This window comes from Zonotrichia leucophrys, chromosome 1, assembly GCF_028769735.1.
Source record: "Zonotrichia leucophrys gambelii isolate GWCS_2022_RI chromosome 1, RI_Zleu_2.0, whole genome shotgun sequence".
Taxonomy (NCBI): domain Eukaryota; kingdom Metazoa; phylum Chordata; class Aves; order Passeriformes; family Passerellidae; genus Zonotrichia; species Zonotrichia leucophrys.
In genome coordinates this window covers 89,632,178-89,658,706 of record NC_088169.1, presented here as the reverse complement: position 1 = coordinate 89,658,706, position 26,529 = coordinate 89,632,178, and the positions used below count along the sequence as shown (strand labels likewise).

At 40.6% G+C, this 26,529-nt stretch overlaps 1 protein-coding gene across 1 annotated transcript; it reads left to right on the top strand.

Annotated features, from left to right (window-relative positions):
• Nucleotides 1–9,626: 9,626 nt before the first annotated feature.
• LOC135442584 (cell surface glycoprotein CD200 receptor 1-A-like) lies at nucleotides 9,627–25,375 on the top strand. Its single transcript, XM_064702517.1, has 6 exons — nucleotides 9,627–9,734; nucleotides 20,803–21,117; nucleotides 21,743–21,997; nucleotides 22,786–22,891; nucleotides 23,838–23,889; nucleotides 25,193–25,375. Exons 1-6 carry the CDS (start codon nucleotides 9,647–9,649, stop codon nucleotides 25,313–25,315), a joined length of 939 nt encoding a protein of 312 aa, XP_064558587.1. The 5' UTR covers nucleotides 9,627–9,646; the 3' UTR covers nucleotides 25,316–25,375.
• Nucleotides 25,376–26,529: the final 1,154 nt, after the last annotated feature.

Genomic DNA, 26,529 nt, shown 5'->3' with positions numbered 1-26,529 from the left:
TACCCTGAAAGCAAGCAGAATATTTAATCACAGAAGATTTAATTATCTGTTCAGACATTATTTGGATCACAATAATATATTGAAAAGGGGATCTGGGGAGAAAACAAAGCTGCCATGCTCTTGCTGCCTACTCACTGGAAGCCATGCAAAACTCATTAGTAAGCTACTATTGGTATTTATAGCTTATCAGGGTAAACAGTAAGTTCCCTTTATAATCAAATGGCACAGGGTTCAGAAAGGCAGCCCAAACTGGGAAGCTTAAAATGCTTCACTCAGTACCACACTTGTCTCATCAAAATTAATGTTGCAGCATTTCCTGGATTTTAGTGCTGTTTCATTCTATTTTCAGCATTTTTTTTTTTATTTCAAAGAGTAGATACAGCAGTTTCTAAAGAAAGAACAGAGCAGCATGAGGAAGCACATCCCCAAATTACAATTTTTGACCTTCTGACTCACTGTCTTTTTCTTCTTGCTATTCAGACAAGTTTGCCAAGTGCTAGGGTGTTGAAAATGTCAAATGCCATCACTCGTATTCACCAGTATCTAGTTTAAAAATTCAGACCTGATTAAAACATAAAACCCCAAATTTATTATCACTACCAGTGTTGTACCATCATGTTCTTTTCTTCACCCAAAGTGTTGTCAGTATTGCCAAGTTCCCAAATTAAGTGATATTAGGAATTTTGCTCCAGATGGAGCCATATGGTTCTGAGAGCTCATGTTTTAGCCATTGTTGTTACAATGAGCAAAACCCAAGCCAATGCATTTCTTTGGCAATGATATGAGTAGTGGACAGCAAGCTGAGAAATTATTTTTCAGTTTTCAAGGATATCCAGGCTCTATTTTCCAGATCATAGAAATGGCATATACCACCAGTGTGTGCCAGATAGGTCTTGTGTGCTCTGCTGTAGCAAGCAGGGCTGATTTCTTGTTGTATGTTACTATCAGAAATAAAGAACTGCTGGGTTAGCAAGTCTGCTTACATGGGAGAAGCCCATGGGTTCTCAATTTCCAATTTATGTGTCCCCATCATAGCACAGGCATTGTAGTTATGGAATATACGTAGCCTTGGGAGTGGAGCTTCTCTGAGACAAAAATAATGTTTATAATTCACAATAAAAAGTAAAAGTGACAGAATGAGCCTGTACAGAAATTGGAAGAGAGACCTTTACCTCTGGACTATCTGGAACCCCCCAGATCAAGCCTACTTTCCTCAGAAGGTATCAAGAACAGCACCATGAAATCAGGAAGTTCCATTCTGCACATTAAAATAATTGGGACTATCAAGAAAAATCAAGACTTGATGAATAAATTGACCTTTCTGGAGTTATACCAGAGATTCTTTTGGATTTGCACATCTTAATTAAACCAACATTTAATTAACTATTGAACACTGAACACTGAACTATTTTATGCCTAACACAGCTGTTATGGACTAGTCTCAACTCATCTTATACCAATTCAAGGCAGGAAAAGGAAGTAATTTTACATTAGCACATAAATGTGCTGTGTACATCCTTATCACCAGATATTGTTGAAACAAGAAAAAAAGCAAGCCTGCATAAAACATTAATAATGAATTATGGTAAACATGAGAAATTAGAACAATGCAGACACAGTACTGAAAGAGATACTAAGCTTTATGTATTGTCCTTTAAACCAATGCCTAACTTTTGAAGATTAGAAAATGTCTTGCACCTTTGAATGATCTGATGCTGCACTTGAATTTTTTCTATAGAAATAAAAATGTCCACTCTACTAGAGTCATCTGCTCTCACCCTTACTGCAAAATAAGACAGAAATAACTGTCCAAACATGCAAAATCAGGCAGAAGAATGAATCTTCTGCTTCTGTCTACATGTGTAGCACCTGTTGCAGAAAATGAAATAATAACATCTACACCCTGCAAACATCTCCATCCACCAGTTTCTTTCCACTAACTTCCATTGACTTATGGCAGAAAAAAAATTCCCCACAGATTTCTCATGTTTTCTTAGTCTGGGTACTTGAAATAATGGAGGATAGATCACACACAACCTTGATATTCTGTGCAGCCACAGTGGGAATAAGAGACACAGCACAGCATTGAGAGCAGTGCCAAGGTTAGTCCCAAACTTGCTGAGCTAGCAGGCTTCCAGGCCACATCATTGGTGTGCTGCAAAGGGTTTTCAAATGCAAAACTTCCTGCTTCATATCCTTAGCTTGCCTATTGTGGGAGATTGCTAGGGAGCATCTCCCCTGGAAAAAAAAATTGTCCCACTCTTTGTTATCAAGTGAAGATATCCTGTCCATCTCTCAAGTATCTAAGGAATCAGAGAAGTGAAACATCTTCCTGTTGTTTAAGTAGAACCTTAAAAATTCCACATTTCTTTTCAGCCTCCTGACCAAAGATAAGAGGGGCAGACTCCCGTGCTTTGGGCATCCAGAAGTGAGGAGAGTTAGGCTTCATCTGGACATTCCTGCCCCTTTCCTCTCACGAAACATGTGTCAGTTCATCCGGTCCTCTGAGCCACTTCCTCCTCACTTTTCAGTCAGCTGCTCTCAGAGCACTTTTGCAAGCAAGCCCAGTCTTCCTTGCACAATCTGGAGTTGTGCTCAAGGGGAACCTTGCTGGGATGCAGGCTACAACATAACCACAGCATGTCACAAAATAAAACTCCTAGGCATTTTGACCTGCTCTGGAGCCTGGGGAGGTGAACGTTTTAATGCTGATTTCAAAAGAGCCACAGCATTTTACCCCAGCAGGAGCTGTGGGCCTTTGCTGTGTGTCAGTGACCCTGAACTGGCTCCAGGAAAGCTGACAGGCTTTGATTGCACTGGGTGGACTCTTTCATTCCCACCAGGCAGCACAGAGTTGCACACAGAGGTTTCTGTGCCCTGGCTGTGTGCAGTGCTGTGCTGACTTCCCTGCACAGCTTCTGTGTCTGAAGCCAGCTCAAAGGCAGCCCAGGGAGCTCTGCTCTGTCAGCATATGCACAGCACCGATCTGGCCTGCAGAAGCTGACAGGACTCCCAGAAATGATGGGAAGTGGAATTTCAGACTAGGCTGCAGGGAGGCCTTTAGTCCTTTTATTACTACAATCAACCTCAGCAGTACTTTGAAACGTGAGTAATATTTTATTTACCTACACATGTGTATAAAGGGTTCCCAGCAGCTCTCAATTTAAAGTCAGGTCCCCTGGTTTCAGTCTTGTTATTTAATGTAAGCTTCCCTGAACAGAGAAGGACTCTGGGAATGTGGGCTTCACCTCAGCCTTACCTACCCTCCAGTAGGAGTTGTGTAAAAGGAAATTTATTCTCATCAGGACTTTCAGGTGCGTGGGTGTTTCTAGGAATAAGCAACACCCAACCACAGAACAACCAGGAAGAGGCTTTATAAGCATATTGTGCCACTTTGCTGCCACAAAGGTCATAAACTATATCTTCATAGCCAGCCTGCTGCATGATGCCATTCTGCTAGGGGACTTGCCATGTGGTGGGATCTGTGAGCTAGGAAATGACCACTGCACTCTGGCCTTCACAGCATGGTGAACACAAAAGCTCAGATTACAGAGTCTGCAATTGCAAACCTTCAGGCAATCAAATCTGAGGCTGACCTGTCAATTATGTTCCAGGTAGACTGGATGAACTCGGTTAGAGTCAAGAAATGGAATAGCTGGAGGAACATCAAAGTGCATCAGTTAAGTAGATAGAGAAGTTTTGCATCTGCCTGCACAAAAGAAAGATGGTATGGATACTTTCATTTTCTCTTTCACATACCTCCATATGCAAAATTAAAGTATTTGTTACAGAATATGCAAATAAAACTACTGAAATTCTTTTCCCATCATTGTAACAAGATCTTGGTTCTAAGACAGGTCATCAAAAGGTAGGAAATTCACTGACAAGTGTGACAGACACTGCAGTCTCTGAAATAATTAAATTGGTTTTAATGCCCTATATCTTGAACAAGGTTTTTGCATACTGTAATCCAGCCTCAATTTTACCTTCTTGCCAAATTGCTGGACAAAACAATTGTTGGGGTGAGCACTTTGTGTCTGAAACAGATCTGTCAGTACACAGAGAATCATGATCCTTTCCCAGAACCACTTCCAGCTTCAGAGATTTACTAATTTATTTGCAGACCATCAAGCTATCTGAATCTTTAGGATTCTCAGCTGACATAGAAAGAGACAGCAGGGAGAATTCTCACATGAAGAAAGTCATGGAACCTTCATGAGAAGTCAACAAAACCAGGTCAGCTTACGTTTGTACCAGATGGGGTTCCAGCACTCTGATATCCATGTCATCATTGGAAACTCAGTTCCTGGAGCAAATTTTATTTCTGTCTGCATTTGGTTAAAAGTTAAAAACCAGCATTACTGTTCTTGCACTTCTTGTTGAATTTGTTATTAACATGGAATCTGCTGCCAGCAAGGACTTTAAGCTGAGTAAAACCACTTCAAACAGAGCAGATCACAGAGACTGCCAAATAATATCTGATGACATTTACGATAATTAACATGAAATGGCACTGCAATAACCCACACTGAAAACCACAGGCAGAGCCTAGATCTGTGCTCTTAGAACTCAGAAGACAGGGAAAGTTCAGTCTCCAGGTAGGTTGTGAAGGTTCTTCATAGCACCTTGAACAAATGACGCTCGAGTTTCTCTTCTGCTGTGTGGAAATGGGCACTTACTCAAAGCATATCTTTAGTTGCACTTGTCGGCAATGTCTTCATCCTCAACTGTGTGTCAGGCTTCAGCTATCCAAGCCTATCCACTTTTCTTCCTTTACATTAAATGCACACTGTTTCTAATTAATGCCGCCAGCAAATCTTGACAACTTTCATTCCTCTACATGCACTATTTCTTGTCTAGGTCATCCTCTGTCCCACTCTCTCCTTTCTCAGACCAGATGTGGCAATCTGGTAAAGCCCCCACTGACTGGAAAAACAGAAACATACTCCCTCCCATCTTTTAAAAAGAAAATAATGAAGACTCAGGGACACTACAGGCTCAGTCTCATCCTCTGTGCCTGACAAGATCATGGAGCAGGTCTGCCTGGAAATTATACCAAGGCGCATGAAAAGTAAGGAAATGATTTGCAACAGCCAGCATGGCTTCACTGGCAGATCCGAGGGCCTTCCATGGTGGGTGAGGGCATTGGTGGATGAAGAAAGAGTAACCGATGTAATCTACTTGGCCTTGTACAAGCAAAGAACATGACACTGTCCCACACAACATCCCCATCTCTGAAGTGCAGAGGCCCAGCCCACACCACAGTGGAGAAGGATTTGGATGGATGGTCACACTCAGTGCAGCCCCTGGCTCAATATCCCGGTGGAAACCAGCATTGAGTGCCATTCCTCAGGGGCTGGGGCTGGGACAGAGGCAGTTTAACACTTTTGTTGGCTACATGGGCAGTGGGACTGGGCTCACCCTCAGTGAATTTGCCCACAACACGAAGCTGTGAGGTGCAGTCAGCATGCTGGAGGGAAGGGATGCCATCCAGAGGGACCTGGACAGGCCTGAGGGCTGGGCCTGCACAGGCCTCATGAAGTTCAACAAGGCCAAGCACCTGGACCAGGGCAATCCCAAGCACAAACACAGGCTGGGTGGAGAATGAATCAATAGCAGGTCTGAGGAGAAAGACTTGGGGATGTTGGGAGATGAGAAGCAACATCCTCTTGCAGCCCAGAAAGTCAAACATATCCTTTTGCACACCACCAGGATGTGCTTGGCTTTCTGGGCTGCATCCGAAGCAGTGTAGCCAGCAGGGCAAGCAAGGTGATTCTCCCCCTCTGCCCTGCTCTGGTGAGACCCCACCTGGAGTTCTGCACCTAGATCTGGGGCCCGCTACATAGGAAGGATGTGAACCTGATGGACAGAACCCAGAGAAGGGCCACCAAGATGATCAGAGGGCTGCAACACCTGGACTATAAAGGCAGACTGAGGAGAGTTGGGGTTGTTCAGCCTGGAGAAGAGAAGGCTCCAGGGAGACTTCAGAGCAGCCTTCCTAATGGCAATCTGCTAGAGAGCTGGAGAGGGACCTTATGGGCCTTACAGGGGCATGTAGTAACAGGACAAGGGGGAATAGCTTTAAACTGAAAGAGGGTATGTTTGGGTTAGATATGAGGAAGAGATTCTGTTCTATGAGGGTAGTGAGACACTGGAACAGGTTGCCTAGGGAAGCTGTGGATGCCCCATCCCTTGAAGTGTCATGGCCTGGCTGTTTGGGACTTTGAGCAACTTGACCTAGGGAAAGATGTCCCTGCCTATGACAGGAGGGTTGGAAATCCATGATCTTTAGGGTCCCTTCCAACCCAAATAAATCTAGGTTCCTTTGAATTCTATGTCATGGGATCCTGACTCTCAATATATAACTTGAAGAAAAGTCTGCTATGATTACTCATCAATCCTTGTGGTAAACTTGTTTTCTGTCATGACCTTCTACAGACTTCTCATATCTCACTTCCCAAATTCTGCTGCCCTCAACCAGAAAGCTGCTTCCAAAGTATCTTAATGACATCTTAAATTATTCTTCTCTACCTAAAGTATATAGCTGTCTTATTTCTGGTTCTGAATGAATTTCTATAGTAAAGATCTTCCATGATGATAACTTAAAGTTGGACTTTTCTTATTTAGAAGAGAGTTTGCTCTCTTCCAAAATCTCCTTTATCCTGTTGCATCTCTTATTATTTTGCTTTATGCAGCAATCCAGTACACTGCAAGTCTGCACATTTTCTATGTCTTAATATCCTCCTGTCTTTGCATCAGATTTGGGCACCACTTCTTTTACATTTGAGGCCTGACACTGCTTACATTTTGCCTATTTATCTCTTCAGTCTTCTTATCTTTACTTACATAAACATATCATCCTCTCCATACTCTTGTCTAAAGCAAAGCGATGGTATCTGTTCACATGCATTACTAATTCCACAGTCAATGGTAAATACTCAGAAAATAAACCAGTGTTACTGTGAATAGCACACTGAAAACCTCAGAACAGTCAAGAGGAGTGTCAAAATCCTATATTGAATGTTAAAAATCAAGTGGATAAAAATATACAGACCACCCTCCCACAAGAAGCAGTAGTCAATGAGATGTTCCTGGGACAGAGATCATCCATCTGAATTTGTGTTTTGCATTATTTTCTTTATAGGATCATTATCAGTCTTACTTCTTTAAATAAGACTTTAATTCACACTCCTCTGTTCCAGTGAACATCTATGCAGACCATTTTGAAACACCAGTCTGATCAAACAAAACCAGAACACCAGACTGCATTCATCAGAACAGTTTAAACACATTGTGCAGTTCATTTCCTGCCAACTTTAATCTGTTTTCTATCTTTTCCTCCTATGTCTCTGTCCTCACTGCTAATTATTCTGACTTGGAGCTTTAATAGCTGAGGCCTTTTCTCTACCACTGACCACAGAATTGTGCTGGGGAAATGCTGTGGCTTAGGAAAGGAGAGGGACCCTGGAGTTTAAAATTATTGGATCAGTGAGGAAGTGGAGAAACTGATACAATATTATTTTAAAACAACCCACACAAGAGTATTGTGAAAAAAAACAACCCCCAAACATATTTTTCAGTGAAAGATGTGGGCGGCATTCAATTTCTGGTGACAAGTATTTAACACAGACTTTTCATTCTGAAACGGCTTCACCCTTCCCCTCTGAACAAGGGCAAGTTTCTTCTTCATTCTGATTGCAAGAGTAAGTATTACCTGTCCTTATCCACAATACTTGTTTTTTTCCATTTTTTAAATTCATAAGCAAGGAAAAGAGAAAAACAGTTTAAGACAAAGCTAAATGAAATTCATCACTTCTCTTTAAAATGCTGATTTAACCTCATATTTTTGAGGTAGCTTTTCCTCAAAGGGCACCCCAGTTTCTTATTCAAAGACAGTATTTTCCCGTGGAAATTTTCAGTAAAATTAGTGTTGTCCGTAGCAGAGTGAGCCACAGGATTTTGCAGCTCTTAATTTACCCTGTAGAGAACTAACATAGTGCACACACGTGCTTTACCTAAATCCTTCTCATCTACACAAAACTCCTGTCTGTCCTATTTGTGTTCCCACACTGCTCAGCATCTTCCACATAGCACCAACATTATGCTGCTTTATGCATCCCATCTTTTTACTCTCACCACACTCACAGTCTGGCTCCTCTCTTCTCCATGAAGCATCTCCATTTTTGCTGGTGCAAAAGTTAGAACACTTGGTGAAAAAAATGTGAAAGGAAGGAACCTTATTAAACGTTGAAAACAAATCTCTCTGCACAAAGAGTGCTGCATTTCTTTACAGCTTCTAGTACCCATCAAATTTCACCAGATGCCACCTGGTGAAATTTCAGCATACAAACTTCTCCATTGCTGCTCAATGGATAGCCCATCCTCTGGGATAAAGCATTTAAGCAGTGAGAGGCAATGGCCAAGCAGCTTCACCTGGCAAAAGGAGTGAGAATGTGTGAAGGAAACAGCCCTGCAGACACTGAGGTCAGAAAAGGAGGGGCAGGAGGTGTCCCAGGTGCTGGAGCAGCAATTCCCCTGCAGTCGCTGGCGCAGAGATCTACCTGCAGCCCATGGAGCAGCCCCACGCTGGAGCAGGTGGATGTCTCAGAGGAGGCTGTGACCCCATGGGAAGCCTGCACTAGATTAAGGGCACATAATAGTGAATTGTTTTTTGTGTTTATTTTCCAGACAAAAAAGTTATTTCAGCTGTGCCAAAAAAAAAAAAATTGCTCAATATTTCAGCTTTTGTACAAATTTCTGCCCCCTTCAAAATAGATCAGTTTCTAAACAAAACCATCATTTAAATGTGGAGTATCACTGTTTCATTTTGGAAATATTTACTGCTTCCTTGTTTCAAACCTCCAGAATGAGACATTCTGCAATTTTCTGGAAAACTATCCCATATTCACAATTTTTTTCAGATTCTGCAAAAATGAGTTTTGGATTTGTAATATTTTAGCTGGCACGGGTGGAGATGCAGTAAGAGTACACTTACAACTTATTTAGGAGTTCACAAGGTCTGAAACTTTAAAGTTCACATGAGGCTGTGTATATATATGGAAAGTGTAGAATTCCATGTGCTAAGTGGGTACTTGAGAGAGAAATAATTGAAAATGTCACAATAGAGAAGATTTTAAGACTGCTTTTTTTTTTTTTTGAGGAAGACGTGGAAGAATTTTCTTGGAGGTTGTGACAAAGATGTGATAAACAACTAGCAGAAGTAAAAGCAGTGAGAAACATGAAGTCTCTCTCTAGTTTCCCAAGACTAAGATTTCCTTTTTGATATTAAACTCAGCATTGAATAATCTCCTCTGGTTTTACTCTCTGAACTCTGCTGCAGCGTTTATCTTCACTCATCAGCCTCCTGAGAAGAGCCAATGAACGGAAGGCAGAATTGCTCAGCCTGTTTCCTCAGTGTTTGCCTAGGTTCTCAACACAGGAAGCTCTGAAAAGTCAGAAGGAGGAACCTCTCCAGCTTTGAGGAGCCAGTCAGCCCAGAGCATGCACAGCTAAAGGAGAGGCATGGGAAAGGGGAAGAGGAAACGCTGACACTGGCTGTTGAGGATATATTGGCAGGCAAGAAATGCTGCCCTGACCACAGTTAAGTTGGTGGAGGGATGGATGGAGTGAGGGAGCTGCCTGAGCCATGAAAGCAGGAACCAACATGAAGATTGCTGGGAAGACCGTGTATGTTTTTGTGCTGCTCACCATCATCATGGTCATGAGATTAGCAGGTGAGTCTAACTGGACCAATTGGCCATTGGGATGTAAGAATGGGAAATGTGCAAAGCTCCTTTCTTTATAAAAGCTATAAGTAGTTATACATCTTTAATTAAGTGCTAAAAATTGTAATGCACAGTTAAGATAGGCTTTCCCAATACCTACTCCTGCTCATCTTTTCTTAGTGGTCACAAGGCTGCCAGGTATTTCCCCTGTGACTTCTATGTAGGCAACTATGTAGTGACCCTTAGCTGGGAGCATACAATTTGTCACAAATAGCCTTTTTACTAAAACCTCCAAATCACATAATCTGAGAAAATGAGTCTTTCAACACCCTAAAAATATGCCTGAGAAAGTGTTTGGGAACTTGAAGCTTTCGGACATGGAGTTTCTGCTGAAGAGAGGCTGCAGGCACTTTGAAATAGGGCAGGGATCTCTTGGACCTTTCAGAGAAGTGGAAAGTCTGATGTGCTGGTAGAGGGGAGGAGCTTCTGGAATTTCATTCTAAGGTGCATGGCCAGTATCAAGATGGGAAAGGCTTTTGTACTAAGGGCAATGACAGTCCAAATTTTCTGTCTTTCAGTGTATTTACTTAATTTTAATACAGTTTAACTACATCAGTTAATGTTTCCCACATACTGCTCAGTTGCATTTTCAGAGCTTATGTTTTTCCAGACACCATAAAGCAATCCAGGGATTTGATGATGAGGCTAAGGATTTGAGGAACAGTTCCAGAAACTTAAACTGTTTCTGTACAGGAGGAGGAAGACGGATATGCCTGTGAGATCCAAATTCAACTTTGGACATCTCTGTATAATATGTAACATGCATGTGTCCATTCCTATTTTGGACAGATAGAACTAAACTACATGGACATTGGTCAGTAAATAAAAATATCTTCTTTGTGGTATTTTAAAGCTAAAAAGATGCAGTCATTGTTGGCAGTGGTGGAACACCCATCTATAATGTCTGGTGTGATGAGGAGGGGCTCTAAATAGTTACCCCAGTGCGACCCACTGGAAAAAATTTAAATACTTCATGAACATTATTAACATTATTTGGATCATTAACCTCCCAACAGGCACACTGGTGGTAAAAGATCTGTCCCTATTCTCTAGGTTAGAACTAACTCAAAAGAATACTGAGGAACCTGCTCAAGTTCATGCAGATCAATTATGGCAGCATTGAAGACAATCTACATTTTTGAAGACAGTTCCTCAAAAAGTAAAGGAGTGTGAATACATCACAGAATATTGAAGAAAAAGTGGGGAGACAAATAGAAATCCTACTGGCAAAAATTATTTTAAAAAATTCACTTTGCTGGAAATATTTTTAAAAAATCCAATGCCAAAAAGTGGAGAGTTTTCACGCTAAGATGTTTGGATTTTAACTTATTGGTGTCTTAGTTAACCAATTATATTGCCCTTCAAAGAATATAAAAAAGATGTTCCATTGAAATCTAATTTCCCACCTGAAACCTCTTTCCTCAAACTGCTCCCAATAAAAAGCAGCCTACATTTGATGGGAAGTTTTTAGCTAGCACTGCTCCTTAACTTGTTTCCTTCAGTATGAGGGTGGCTTTTCCGGGTAAGATTTAGCAGCAAGGGTTTTTTTCCTTCAGAGATCACAGGCTAAATGTGTCAAGCTGATCTAATGTGCATTTTCTGTCCAGATAATTTTAGTCTTCAGTGTTGCATGAAGCTCAGAAGGAACTGTCCCCCCTTCTGAAGACTAGAGCAAGCTACTCTGAACGAAATGAAGTCATGGAAAATTTGTTGTATGTAACCAGACTTTATCTCCATTAACATTTTCCTTAACATTTCCTCAGCATGTTGTTTTGGGTGATTGCATTAGTTTTTACCACAGAAGATGGAGCAGCTCAGACAAAAGGATGAGGTTGCTTCCTAATTGTCATACCTAGATCTGCCCTCAGGTAGAGTTGGATAATGAACTGCTGAAGTTGTTGGGGCATATCTATACAAAAATCATTTTGTGATGATCTTCAGTAGCAGCAGTGAAAAAAATTCAACATTAAAATATGTTTGGTAATGCTCTGAAGGTTTCTCTAGTTAGCTAAGCACACGCAACACCTCAAGTGGCTGTGTATACTCCAAGGGAGAGTGGTAAGGACAGGCAAGGTCTTCCATGAGAAGTCTATGCAATAAATCTCTTTTTTTTTTTTAAATAACATTTGCAGCATTTGACTGGGTACGTACTGCCTCTGTAGTTTATCCTGTGACAATGGATATGTGCAAGAGCTTCACAGGAAGTTGCAAGATATCCATTATCAGTAAAGAGATGTAATTCCCTATGGTTGTTCAGTTTTATCAAAGTGAAAAACTGAAGTCAGTGACATTGTGCTGGAATAATAGACTATGAGGTGAATGAAAGTAAATTTACAGAGCAACCTAGCTACAGTTCAAGTTTGCCTGCATATTTAACTTCCTTGAATGCTACTGCTTTCATTTTGTTTCTTTCCTTAATAAAACCAGTACATTCTTTTTCACTAGTGTACCAGCATTTTATTGCCTTTTGACTATCTCTGCCCTAGTATGTTTCACTGCATCTGTCTCTGTTGACTTCTAGTTTATGACGGAATCTTGCTCCAGATAGAAAAAATCATAGCCAAAAAAATCTGTTATGGTAAACTTACATTTGTCTCCATTTCACTATTTCCTTGCTGCTCCTTTGGGACAGTGTGCTGGAATTATTCTGACTTCTTTTACTCTAAAAGCATCTGAACGCAAGCAGACTGTTTTTCTCATCCAAATTCTTTAGAAAGAATTCTGTACCATTAAATAAAGCAAAAATTTTCATAGAACACATCTAAACTGCCATAGTCCAATCTTCGAAACACATCCTTATGATACCAACGTTTTATTTTGCTGTGGTCCAAACACAGAGTGTGTTTTTGCCTCAACTTGTGTGCTGTCAAAACCATGGAAAGAAGGAAGTTCAGTCTTCTAAACTGACCACATACTTCATTACTTACAAAGCAAGCAGATTTTCTTTAACTGTGAATGCACTTCTAGAGGTAGGTGCTACTTAAAACTCACAGCTGATATATTTTGTAGTTAGAGGTGCAATCATTCTTAAGAAAAAAGCATAGAGGATTTTCTTATGCTGCCTTGTCTTGGTGTTGAGTAAGACAGTGCTGGGATGAAAACTGCAATACTAAAGGTAAGCACTAAACAAGGTATGACTTGATTTTAACCATATAAAAGTGAGGTCAGAAGTATGTTTTCATAGTATTTTGTTATCTGCTCTCTGCAAAGTATGAAAAAGAAGGCACACAACCTACAGTTTGCAGAAAATGATCTATTTTTGTTTAGAATAGTAGGAAAATGCTGCTTAAGCGTAAGTGAAGAGTACTTGGTTTATTTTTGTTCTCATGTGGCCGAGAGTAAAAGGCCAAGTTCAGCACATAGAACAAAATATAAAACAATCTGTATCTGTTTCTATACTGAGAACTGGAATCACTTTGTCACACGTGGTGTCACAGTGCTACTCTGAAAGCAATGCTACCCAAGGCACTTTGACATCAGGTGCAAATCCCTTTTGCCCTCATCCATTCCAGCTCACATTCTGCAAGAAGAAAGATTTACTTACTTTGCACAGTTCAGAAGTAGCAAAGTTCAAAGTTTACTGCCAGACTGATATACTGTGAGACAGCTTATTAAGCTCAGTGATGATTTATTATCAGCTGAGGATGTAACAGTGTTTGTTCTCTTCATTTAAGAAGTGTAGCTATCCTTTTTTTTTTTTCCCCACAGTCATATTATATTGAGACATAACCTATTTACATGGGCATAAATCACTGAATTGCTGGATCAAATTGCAGGCATTTTATTAGAAAACACTTTTCGCAAACAATTTGAGCACCAAAACAAGTACCCATTTTATTGAAAAGCTGGTTTAAATACTGATTAAGGCATGGTTCTGTATTCGACTTTCCAGTCAAAATTTGTTGTATTACCTATTTTTTATTATTACGACATTTTTAGCAGCTGAATTTCAGCACATATCTAACATTCTACTTATCAAGGTCAACTGATTTTTCTTTTGTGACAGATCAACTATTTATAATAATAACACTGTGTTCTTCCTGCTTTCAACAAATTTCCTCGCATGCTGCTGATAGAGCCAATGCCTCTGTAAAAACTTAAGTAAAAACTTAAGTAAAAACTTAAATGGAATTTCGGCAAAAATCAGCTGCTGAGAAACATTATCAGCAAGCTATCTTAAAACTGGCACCACCATTTAATTACCTTTTCTTTCTCTCCTTAACCCAGTTCTTTATCCATCCCTTGGACAGTTGTAGTCCCTGTAGTTGTCTTTTATTCTTTGAGCTTAATTTTTTTTCAAGGGGACACTATATCAAACACATCTCTACCTAAGTGAGGTTTAGCATCTTTTCATTGCCTTCAAAATTAGCTGTCTTGAAAGACTGCTTGAAAAGATACTAGAGAAAGCGTAAGAGAATTGAAAGATCATAGAAAAATTACACACTAGGAACTGGCAACTGGGATATTCCACCTTGAGAGGGAGCACTGAAACCTTGAGATCACTATTGACTGCTATCAGCATCCTCAGCCCTCTGCAACATATAAAGTCATGTTGAAGTTTGCAATCTTAAAAAATCCAGCCATTCTAGGAGCACTTCATATTGTAAAACCAATGACAAAGAGTGTGAGATTACTATCTCAGCTTGCATGAAACAGCAAGAAAAAGTGATAATACTTAATATTTTTCTTGGTGGCAAGAAAAGTACTGCAAGTGGCATGGTAGTTGCGACAGAAAATAAATGTGTTAAAAGAAGAACAAAATAACTTTTTTGAGTATGAGGAAAAAAGGAATTTTGAAGATAAAGGAAATTCCTAACTAGAATGAAATGAAAATAAGACATCTTTTCAAGGAATAATGATAACTATGGGTAAAAGAGCATGAGCGTGAAACTAGCAATAAAGGTACAACTCTTTTAATGTGTCCTTTTAAAGATACATCAGTGCTCAAAAAGCTCTGATCTAGGTTTTAAGAAACAGAGGCTTATGAACTTAGGTCAGCTATTTGATGTGTTTCTATAATGAAATTTAAAGTAGTCTAACTACTTGCTTCTCACCCAAAACACAGGAGAGGTTTTTGGCCCACACTCCATCCTGTGCTGTTGTGACTGTGTTTTCAAAGTCACAAAGCTACACTCTATAAGAATCTGTCAGTACATCAGCAATTCCTACCCTAGTGCAAAGCACTTCTCTTTATCTTTCATTTCATTCCAGACAAGCCTTGCTGGGTGTCACAGGGACTCTGTGGCAGTAGAAGGGGAAAATAGATGCAGAACACAGACTTGTATCTGAACTCTTCCAAGCGTCCAGTGCTGCCTTTTTTCTTACAACCTGCTGTGACTCATATACTACATTCATTCCAAGATACAGTTAGTCATTGGCTGTGGTACGATCATTGTTTCAGTTCATTGTATCTCTAAGTTTAATACCTACAGAGGGTGTAGGGGGATGATGCATCATAATGCTCTGGTAAATTATTACTGTAAGAAATAAAGAATCAAGAGGGTGTCTGAGAAATATGTCTGAGAAAGCAGTCTCTTTAAAATGCAAAAAACTCTAACAGTTAAATTTTGCAAGAGACTGTCATGGAAATTGGGGCAATAAAAATTTCTACTGTGGTTTAAAACCTGCTATGAAGACTAACAGAGGGTGGAAATCTTTCGTGTTTGAAAGTAGCACTTTCAACCTGCATAGCTGTCTCTGATTTTGCAGTGATTGCCCTCAGAAGTTTAGTGGCTTTACAATCAAATGTTCCTGTTTTTAAAACCTTTGTCTTTTAGTGTGAGAAAGTCTCTGAGAAATAGGAGAAATGACAAAATAAATGACAAAATAATAATGATACTGAAAAGAAGCTGGTGCAACTAGTTATTCATGAGAGCTTTCAAACACACTGCAAAAACCACACTGAAAAAAACAGAGCAAATTTTTTCCCCCAGTCTTTTCAAATTATAGTAACCTTACAATGACAACAATAACCAGCACATTTTTGAAACACAAATGTGAACTCCTCAACCAAGTTTATTTTTTCCATAAAAGTGGAATCTGTCAGTGCATTGGAACGTGCACTCAGTGCACTGCAATACAGCTTGAGATCCTTCTCAGACATTGCTTGAAGTCTTCTGCAAGTCAAGGAGAGACAATGAGATGGCATAATTAGATTTCAGAGGCTGCAGTCAAACTGGAGAATCTCAGTCTAAAGGCCTGCTACTATCAGATGAGTCTCCAAGGTGAAACCTGATCACAATGGATTTGCATTCACAACCAAAATAAAATGGCTCAGTCTGGTGCTGTACAGACTCCCAGAACCTGACTCCTCTGTTTTCCACATCAGTGTGATGGACAGCACATACTTCTGGTTTCCTGAGCTTTGCTCTTTCTGGCTAACAGAAAAAACAATTGCTGTTTTCCAGTCAACTCAATTGTGAAGAACATAACTGAAAATGAGATGTTATTTACAATAAATATGCAATCCTTTATTTCATATCTCTTGTGTGCAATGAAAAAACAGTGCTGACATTTAATTACCGTCCCATAGTTAGCACTGCACCAAGATGAGCTTGATAGGTCAGACCTTCAAATCTCTTGTTCTCTGCAGGCCCACAGAAGTTGAGGCCTTGCTGCACTAATTATCCCCTTTTTCAGCCACAGCAAGCTGTCAGTTTAGTTCAGCTGTAAGATGAGATTTCACCTCAACAGCTGTAGCTGTGCAAAATGCTGGTCTGAGCCTTTGAGCAGACAAATGCTGATGTGGATGCCATAAATCTGCCTTAATGCATTGGTCACAAACCAATTGGTTATCACAGAGGAAACAGCAGCAAATTACTTTTAGCCACCTTGCAGCATGAAAAGACCATTCCAGAAGACAGTGGTGTGGTGAGAGGTCTGAATTAAAATACTTGCAGCACTGAACATTTTCTCTTAACAGAAATGGAATACTGTGCTGGTTTTTAGCAGGGAGAGAACTTATTTTCTTCATAGTGGTTTCTATGGAGCTGGTTTTGTGCTGGAAACTGTGTTGACATTACAGAGATGTTTTGAGCAGTCCTTAGACAGAGCCAAGGCCTTTTCTGATTCTCACACCACCACTGAGTGGACTGTGGTCCAAAAGAGCTAGGAGGGAACACAGCCAGGACAGCTGACCCCAGCTGGCCATAGGGATATTCCAGACCATGTGGCATCATGCTCAGCATATAAAACTGGGGGAAGAACAAAGAAGGGATGCTTGGAGCTATGATGTTTGTCTTCCCAAGTCACCATTATGCATGATACAGTCCTGCTTTCCTGTAAATGGCTGACACCTACCTGTCCTTGAGATGTCTTTTTTTCTCGTGTGCGTAGCTTTTCTTTACCTATTAACCTCTGAGTTTTCTCACCTTTCTGATTCTCTCCCCATCCCACTGTAGTGGGAGTCTACAAGAGTGAGCTTGTGGCTGTGTGGGGCTTTGTTGCCAGCTGGGATTAAACCACAAAAAACACTTCTGTTTGTTTAGTTCTCCTGTAGAGTAGACATACACCGTCTAGGTTTAGTGAAATTCCCAGAGGAAAGGGGAGATTGCAGCTTCCCTCAGAGCTCCTGAGTACATATCCAAGAGCACAGGCTGGGGCAGGCAGCATAAGGAGGACAAAGAAAGCAGATCAGGAGACCTTGGCAAAGGGCTTGATTGTAGCAGGCCCACAAGAAGTCATGGAAGTCCTTTTCACTGTGAGGGAAAAGGAGCCCAGGTGTGATCTTGTAAAAAATGTACAACCTGACAAGTCAGCAAAAAGGTGTGGAGTAGAAAAGAGGGCTGAGAGAAAGAACCTGTTCTTTAGGGGCAGAGGGATCAGAGGAGATTTATTTTCATGCCTTTACTTTCATAAGTAAAGCCAGCAATTCTGTGTCCCCTGCAGACCTGTCACTTTATGATCTATTGATTTATATTCTAATAAAATATACTTTTAGATACTTAATGGCTTTTGGTATGCTGATAAGAAAGAGAAAGAAGAATATGTCCAACTTCAGTCCAATGTGAGGTCAAAGTGGTGCAAATGCTAAGGCTCACCAGGAAGGATGGGATAGGGATGGGAATAACTTCTATTTAAGGAACTGCCTTTGTGCTTGAGGATCCCATAGCTATTTACACATTAACTTCTGAGAATATACATTTTGGATTGCTTCTGAATAAAGCTAATTCTGTGGTAAGATCTAGCAAGTTTTGACATTTCCTGGGATAATATTTTAGTTTGAAATAGAAGGTTCATTAGAAACTTCCATGGAAATAGATGACATTATTCTTCATGGTTTGGAAGCTTCCCATCAAGTATTACCCAGGTCCAATCCTATTTTGCTTGTGAGTCACTTCAAAGTCACTTCAGAAACACAAATTAACTGAACCATTAAGGATTTTTGGCAGACGCATTCTTTTGTAAAAGAAATCAAAAGATCATGTTTCTAGCAGCATGTACCCAAAAAAAAAAACAAATCAAGGAAGAAAATTCACAATTAATATTTACACTAATGCTACTTACTTGCACTCTAGCAATAAAAGAGGGCAGTAAAGTGAAAGCAGTTTAACCTTTTATATTATAAGACCTCTTTGAAGAAGTATGAAGCTGTGTGGCTAGGATAAGCAAGATGAGTTTTTAGTAATTGATGTGTCATCTGGGGAAATTCTTGTCATACTTAAAGTCTTTCGAATCAATAACAAGATACAGGGAATTTCATAAGCCTTCTACAAATTTTCTGTAAACCTAAAATTGTATTTAAATTGATTCAGCAGATTCTAAGCTTTCTGATGTGGTTTCTTATTTGAAGTGAATGGTACCTGATTCATTCAGAGGAGAATATGACAAAAGGGATAGCAAAAAGCACCACTTTCACTGCCTCTTTCTTTACAGCCTTGAAGCTTGAAAACCCATTGTGTTGGGGAACTTTTACATTGCAATGAGCTGCTTAGGAGATGCTGAGTTGAAAGACAAGTAAATTTCTGCTGCTTTAATATGTAAATGGAAGTCTACCCAGTTCAATATGCACAACACTGTCATTCTTGCTCAACATTTGCAAACATTATCAAAAAAAAAACCCCAGCTCCAACACAGGGTCTGTTTGGGTGCTCAGGTTTGCTTAGTCATTTTCAGATGAGGTCAGCCATACTCTGCATGACTTGGAGCTCTGAGGCTTTCAGCAATGTTAAAGCGGGAGAGGAAACACTTTGCTGTCCAACTCTCAGAGGCACTCCTTGAACTCATCCAGAAACTATCACGGGACAAAAGACTTCTTTCAGTTCTGCTCCTGGTAAAATCATCCAAGTTTAAAACACACACCTCACGTTTTCTTGGAATGCCATTTAGGAGAAAAATACTTGTCATTTAAAAACACCTCCAGAGTAGTAATGTGTTACAGAGCATTCTTAACAGCTGAAGTGTCTTCATCCAAAGGATACCTAATGCTCAAAATGAAAAGGCAAAAGCATTTGAAGGAATATGTAAGTTGAAATGCAGTTAAGTGTGCTCATTTTGCAAGTCAGAAATAATTTCCCCAGAAAACAGTCAAACAAAACTAAAAGTAGTTGATCTGGAATGGTTCATTCGCCTAGATTCAAGCAAATAATGAGATTTCAGAAAATATTAATAAGGTAAAATCAACAGTAGTTTTCTCAAAGAGGCCAATAGTAATGATTTGACTAATTACTTAAAGTTGATGCTCATTAAGACCACTTCCTATAGCATTGTGAATGTTTAAGAACTGGGCTTCACAGCGTGCTGGACTAATAGCAGAAATAATATAATTCTGAATCTGGGTAAGTAGTAGCAAAACCCAACAAAGTCAGATCTTGTACCACGGAGGAGGACTGAAAGGGTTTCATTAATTCATGCAAAAATTGAATCTTATAATTCTTTGCATGTTCCAGATGTACTTTCAATTGCTGCTTTAGTGTGTTTGCGGGTAAGCTTTGGGGAGGGGGTTAATATTTTTGGAATAATGTGGGAAAAAATTATTTGTCAGTACCAATCAGATTGGTTAACTTGAGCTGTCTGTCCAGATTAATACAGGTTTTGAAAGTAGTGCTCTGGTTTTCTCCTCACACATGGCTTTCAGACTAAAGCCATTACTCAGCCAAAGCAAAGAGCAACTCATTTTCCACCACTGACACAGAGAACTGAGAGATCAGTGGTTTACTGTCCCAAAGTTTAATGGCCACCAACTAAAAGAGGAAATGAGGGAAGTGATAAAGAGAGGTTTGTTTGGACTACAGCTGTGGGTATTATTCCTACAAACGCAATAATTGTGAAGTTTCATTCACAAACATTGTGAAATCTAGGGATTGCTGGCTTTTAACTTCAGCAGAAGCCAGAGGACACAAAAGTCCCATTTCCTCAGCTACTCTTCACACTGGATTACAACCTGCTCTCAGACTCTTTTGTTCTCTCAGTCTCACAAGCACCTCACAAAAGAGGCTGCCTGTGTACATGTAGGCAACACTAATACACATATAAGAAAACCCTGAGCCATGAGGCAAAATTCTTCCCTCCCACACAAAGCTCCACCTGATGTGCACCTGATGCCTGAAAGGTGTAGACAAGGCCAAATCCCAGTGTATGGAATTTCATATGAATGCAGAAGTAAAAGTTGTTTGTTTTGTTGGCAGCAACAGTTAGAAAAGCCACTGTCGTGTGGCCAGATGCAACAGTCACATTCCTGTATTTCAGGCCCCGTGAGCAGCCCACTGGAGGATTTGCTCACACAAGCACAGCCTTTGGATGTGGAACCGCTGAAGACAATGGGCAGGAGTAGGGTCCTGCTCCAGTATCCAGTCTTATCCACTAAGATGATCCTCAGTGGGAAATTTGTACTGCAGGGGTTGGCTGTGACAGGCCACTGGATCCATAATCCACAGCTGCAGGAAGAGATGACAGACAATGTGCAGATGAGCACAGCCATGGTCTCACACTTGTTTGTAGCACTGCAGACATTTCCCTGTGAAGTCCAGATCACAAGTCCTGGGCTCCCTCTCACACATTCTCTTTTTTTTCTCCTCAGGACACAACTCCTCATCCTTAGTGATGACTGTAGGTAACAGCTCAGTTCTCAACTGCTCTTTGAAAGGAAATATAACTCTGCTTAAATGGACAATAACCCCGAAGGCCGGAGGCGTGTGCACCTTGGTATACAGGGCTGATAAGAAGATGACACACAGAACAACCTGCAGTGACAACATAAACTTGATATTCACAGCAGATCTGCCTCCTGCCCTTGAGATACGGCAAGTGGGACTAGCCCAGGAGGGAAATTACAGCTGTGATGTGGCATCAGCAGAAGGGAATTTCCACAAAAGGTACCACCTGACCGTGCTGGGTAAGGAATGTGCAAAAGTGGAGCTGGTTTTTTTTAGACTAATGAAGGTAGGGTTAGATTAGATATTAGGAACATATTTAGTATTGTGAGGATAGTGCTACTTGGAACACTGATTGTCCAGAGAAGCTGTCGACATCCCACTGTCAAAGGCCAGGCTGAGTGAGACTTGATGGCAAGGTGGTTGGAACTAGAGCATCTTCAAAGTTCTTCCAACCTAAGCCATTCTGTGATTCTTGCTGGGAAAAATAATGCATTTCATTGGGAGTATCTCTGTGTCTCTTTTCTCCTTATTTCCCACCACTCTTCTCCCTTCTGCTGCTCCCTTTTTCCACTGTCTAGTTAGAAATTACAGGCGTGAAGGAATTTCCCATGTACACACAGAGGATATGAATGGCTCAGCTGGATGGGGGAGAGTTGGGCAAAAGGGAAAAGAGAGCTGTTCTTCATCTTGTGTGTTTTGGGCCTATGTTGTGATTGGGATGGGATGAGATGGGATGACAGCCCAGCCTCATTCTCCTCTTTTCACTGGGTTTAGTTCAGGTTCATTTTGGGCAGAGGACAAGAACAGCCCAGCCCAGCTGTGCCAAACTAACTGCATGCCTGTCCCCTTGCTGGTGCTTTGCAGCGCCCCCAAGGCTGAGCCTGTCCTGTGACGAGCAGGGCAGCCCCGTGTGCGAGGCAGCGGCAGGGAAGCCGCCGGCTCAGCTCTCCTGGGCCCCAGAGGGCAGCTCCACTGCAGAGGAGAGGTGCCACGACAACGGGACAGTGACTGTTCTCAGCAAGTTCACAGCATGTAGCACCAGTGTCACCAATGTGACCACCTGCATGGTGTCCCACCCAGCTGGGAACCGGAGCCAGTCCATAGACTGCTGTCCCTCAGGTGAGCTTCCCTTTGTATGCTCCGTGTTCAAACCCCTGTCCAGCTTTCTCAGTTCTTGTTCTTTCTAGGAAGGAAAATCTCTAAAATATACAGAAATCTTCAGTGAAGTCCTATAGAGACAATAGTATCATCCCTGACTGCCTTTGTCCAGAAACATCACTGGCTTCTTTGTGTTGCGGACATTATTTCATAATGCTTTCTTCCCTAAGAGGGATATATTAAAGTATGGTAGTATTCTTGTGGTAGTGGAAATGCTTATGGAAAAAGGGAGAAAGCAGTCATTAACTTTGTATTCAAATAATCACCTGGAATGAGAATATTAGGATTGTTTTTTTTTTGGATGCAAACTTTAATATCATGGTAAGAGAGACAGAGAGCCAAGTCTCAAGTGGCTGGCAGAAAAAATTACATTCCTTCATTCCAAATTGTGAATGTCTGATAATATATGACCCTTGGGTTCTGGTTTTTTGTTTTCTTGTTGCTTTTGAGAATATTTATGGCTACTGAGAAGTGATGAGTCCTTGAGAGGAACTCAGATGTGGCTTAGTGAAAATATATTATGAGTGGCCATTGTGACATTAGTGGAATCTAGTTTTGCCTGTGACAGAGACTCCATTTGTACCTCTCAGCAAAGTTTCATTACTATGTTCCTTTCTGCTGAAGGACATTCTATTTGTTTTACAAGCATGCTGAAAATGCATGTAGGTTCTAAAGCAACTTTAATCTTCTACTGAAGTAATACAGAAACTGTGAAGAAGATATAACTGAGACTGTCTCTTTATATTTAGAGAAAATCGTCACCAATGTTTTCCTGTATGCCTGCATCATTACTTGTGTCCTGATCATTATCACCTTGCTGGCTGTAATTTACTATTTCAAGCTCCATGGTGATAGGTATGTACTTATGCTAAGGTGCTAAGGAAAAATTGTCTAGTGCTAGAAGAAATTTTAAAGTACTCTTTGTGTCTTGAAATCATATGATTCTGTCAGTCTGTGCTGCTGTGATTAACCAATTAACTACATCAAATATTGAAGACACTGTGCACTGTGCATTGCACACATCTTCACAGAATAATGCCCTGAGTAAAATATAAATGGAAAGAAGTTGGGCAAGGACCCTGATTGCATTGCCTCCTAAAGGGGAACACTTCTTTCTGATAGGAATCTGTGAGAGTAAATCTTCTTCAGATACTGTCACTGTCTGCCAGTATATTTCTTGGTTAGATCAGGGCACTGGTTCTGCTACCTAATAGGTTCCACTAAATGCCAGAGGACTGAACAATGCCAGCCTGCCATATGAACAGAAGGGACAGCAGATCTATCTTTATTTACTAAAAAATTCCTTGAGTGAAGCTGGGCTCTGGTCCCTTTAGGATTTCCTATGGAAAGGAAAAAAAAAACCCGAAGGAAAAAAAAAAAAAGTAGTTCTGATGAATACCTACAGAAATAATTTGTGGAGTGGAAGGATGAATTAGCACCTGTACTGAAAACCTCAGCTAGGTTCCTCATTTGCCTGTTACAAACTGTTTTTCTCTCAGCCCTCTTTCCTCATAGGTAAAGAATTAGTTCAATACCATTTCACTAACTACAAAATGTATATCCTTACAGAGGACTTTGATTCTAATCTGCTTCCAATTTATGTATAAGCACCCACAAACATAAGAAAAAACTTCTTCAGAAAGGTAGGGTGCTATAATTTCAGGATCAAATGTCAAGGAGAGAGAGACATGAGAAGGTTTTACTCTTGAAGACAAGAAAAAGAAATGTTTCATAAGCTTTTGATCAAAGAAACCAGGCTGTGATCCAGTTAAACATATTTTAATACTTTTCTTTTTCACAGACCATGCCACAAAACCAAACCTCCTGAAATTGCTCCTGTACATTCCCAACAGGTAAGGAGAATTATGCAAATTAGGCCATCACCAAATCATGGTGATTCTGGTAGCCCTGGAAACGTGATCAGTGAAAGGAAAACATTAGAATTTTACTCTCAGCTTTCAGCAAGTACTAGGGTGTCTGATATATTTACTCTTAGCTTTTTATAGGACAAAATGAAGTTATTGTCTTCACCATAATTTTGACTTGGAGCAAACACTAGAGGTGTGTTTCAAAAGCAAACACTCAGCTCAAGCCATCCTTTAACAAGGAGACAGTCCCCCCATATTTCCCTTGTCATATCACATACCCTGACCACAACTGCTCTCCAAATAATAGTCAGGAAAGGAGAAAATAGCATAGGTTGGGTGATATAAAGAGAACTGTTAGTGAACAAGAAGATTAAGCAACAAGATTAACAGACACCAAAATCAAAAGAATATCCCTTTTGGTGTCCAGAATGATAATTGTGTGAATTTTGAAGGCCACTCTTTATCTTGCATGGTCAATCCACAATTAAAGCAAAAATCATACTCAAGAACATGGAAGGAGAGCTGAGCTGCAAACTGGGAGATATTTTTGGATATCCTATGTTGTTAGAAGCTTCCTGTGTAACTGAGCAATTCACTTGTAAGCTGTCTCTGTTGTCTGCTGCCAAATCCAAATAACAGCATCTCTACACAGACACGTTATTATATTAATTTAATATATTATATTATATTAATTATATTGCATCTGTGCACCTACAGTATACACTAGACTCAAATTCTGCCATCAACTTAAAAAGATGCTTCAGTTCCTAAAGAGACTTAGTCAATTCTAGTTATTAGTATTCCTGCTGTTCTGCTGCCCCCTCTCCCAGTTGCTGCTGACAGACACAGTTGCATTAATGTAAAATAATGGTTTAAGTACCAGCGTTCTTGCTGTCATGTCGTGGGACTTTCATTGGCATGTCTGTAGACTGAAATGCAGACTGATTAGGAATGAATCAAGGTCAAGACTATAGCCTATCATTTGCTCTTTCTAGAGAATCAGACCCTAATAAAATTTTTTTTGAGGCCAAAAAAGGGGAGTAGAAGGGAAGACAAAGCAGACAAGTGAAACAATACCTCAGCTTCACACTCCAAATCTCTGATAGAAACAGCAATCCACATTCCTTGGTAGAAAAAGAAATGGAGGGGTTTTTTCCTATAACTGAAGAGGAGTAAATATGAGAGCACTCTTTCCCAGTTATTTTCTTCAGTCCAGATGAAAGATTTGCAGAGCCTTGCCAAGCTAAATTCCTCCTTGTATTCACAGTTTTTGGTTTTGTTTTGCTAGGATGACACAATGGAAGTAGAACCTTATACTACTTATGTGCAGAAGGAAAATGTAATTTACAACTCAGTGTCTGATCTGACAGTGGGGCAGGATCTTCCTCAAGACTCGTGTCCAGGAACATGAATGATTCAACAACATCAGAAAAGGAAAGAGATTCTTTATGGAAGACTGGTTATAGAAAGAAACCTGGAGGATTTCTTCAGATTTTGGGGCAGCACAGATCCCTAGGTCTGTTCAAACACTTCTGCTTGCTGATGAGTCCATAATTCTTTTTTTCTCCCTGTGTTACTTTTTTCCTTGGGAAAATGTGTTATTTCTTGGGAATATATGACTGACCACACACCATAGTTTTTCCTGGAAAAGAAGTTGTGACCAGTCTTCCCTTTGCTGTTGTTGCCTGGGGATCCTAGTTCTGTCAGTCACTTGTAGTTGTTACTTTGATGCACTTGACACTATGATGTACACATTTGGGTGACCAGAGGAGTGTTCTGTCTGAACTCAAACACTCTTCCACCAACAGCCACTTTTTTCTAATACATATGTTAATAACACATGACCTGTTGACCTACTGATCATCACTGAATACCTCAAATAACAGAAAATAATGGTAGGGAAGACTTAGTTCTGAAAATGGAAATAAGGGATAAATTTAGAAGGTCATCAACTAAGAAGGAGACTGCACTAGCATGACTAATTCGCTTGTTAGGTTCATATCCAGTATTTCATGCCATTATGGAGTGTCATCCAGAAGAATCTGGACAAGGTTGATAAGTAGGCCAATGGGAATCTCATGAGGTTTAACAAGACCAAGTGCAAGGTGCTGCACCTAGGCTGGGACAACCCCTGGTATCAGCACTGACTGGGGCATGAACAGATTGAGAGCAGCCCTGCTGAGAAGGACTTGGGGTGGCCATGACCCAGCAAAGTGCACTTGTATCCCAGAAAACCAAACATGTCCTGGGCAGCATGGCCAGCAGGGGAAGGAAGGGATTCTGCTCCTCTCCTCTGCTCTTATGAGACCCCACCTGCGGTGCGGCATCAGCTCTGGGGTCCCCTGCACAAGCAGGACATGGACTGCTGGAGCAGATCCAAAAGAGGCCATCAAGATGATTAGAGGGATGGAACACCTTTCCTGTGTTTCCTCCTCTCTCAGTGAGGAAAGGCTGAGAGAGTTGGGATTGTTCAGCCTGGAAAAGAGAAGGCTTTGGGGTGACCGAATTGTGGCCTCCCAGCACCAGAAGAGAATCTGCAAGAAAGACAGAAATGAACTTTTACAAGAGCATGAAGTGACAGGGTAGTGGGGAATGGATTCAGAATGAAAGAGAGTAGGTTTAGAT

Bases quoted from the DNA above. Each gene is read 5' to 3' on its own strand.
- LOC135442584 (XM_064702517.1), top strand. From the start codon at position 9,647: ATGAAAGCAGGAACCAACATGAAGATTGCTGGGAAGACCGTGTATGTT. The intron at 21,118-21,742 runs GTAAGGAATGTG...GGTGCTTTGCAG, and splicing joins GTACCACCTGACCGTGCTGG to CGCCCCCAAGGCTGAGCCTG. The intron at 23,890-25,192 runs GTAAGGAGAATT...TTGTTTTGCTAG, and splicing joins CTCCTGTACATTCCCAACAG to GATGACACAATGGAAGTAGA.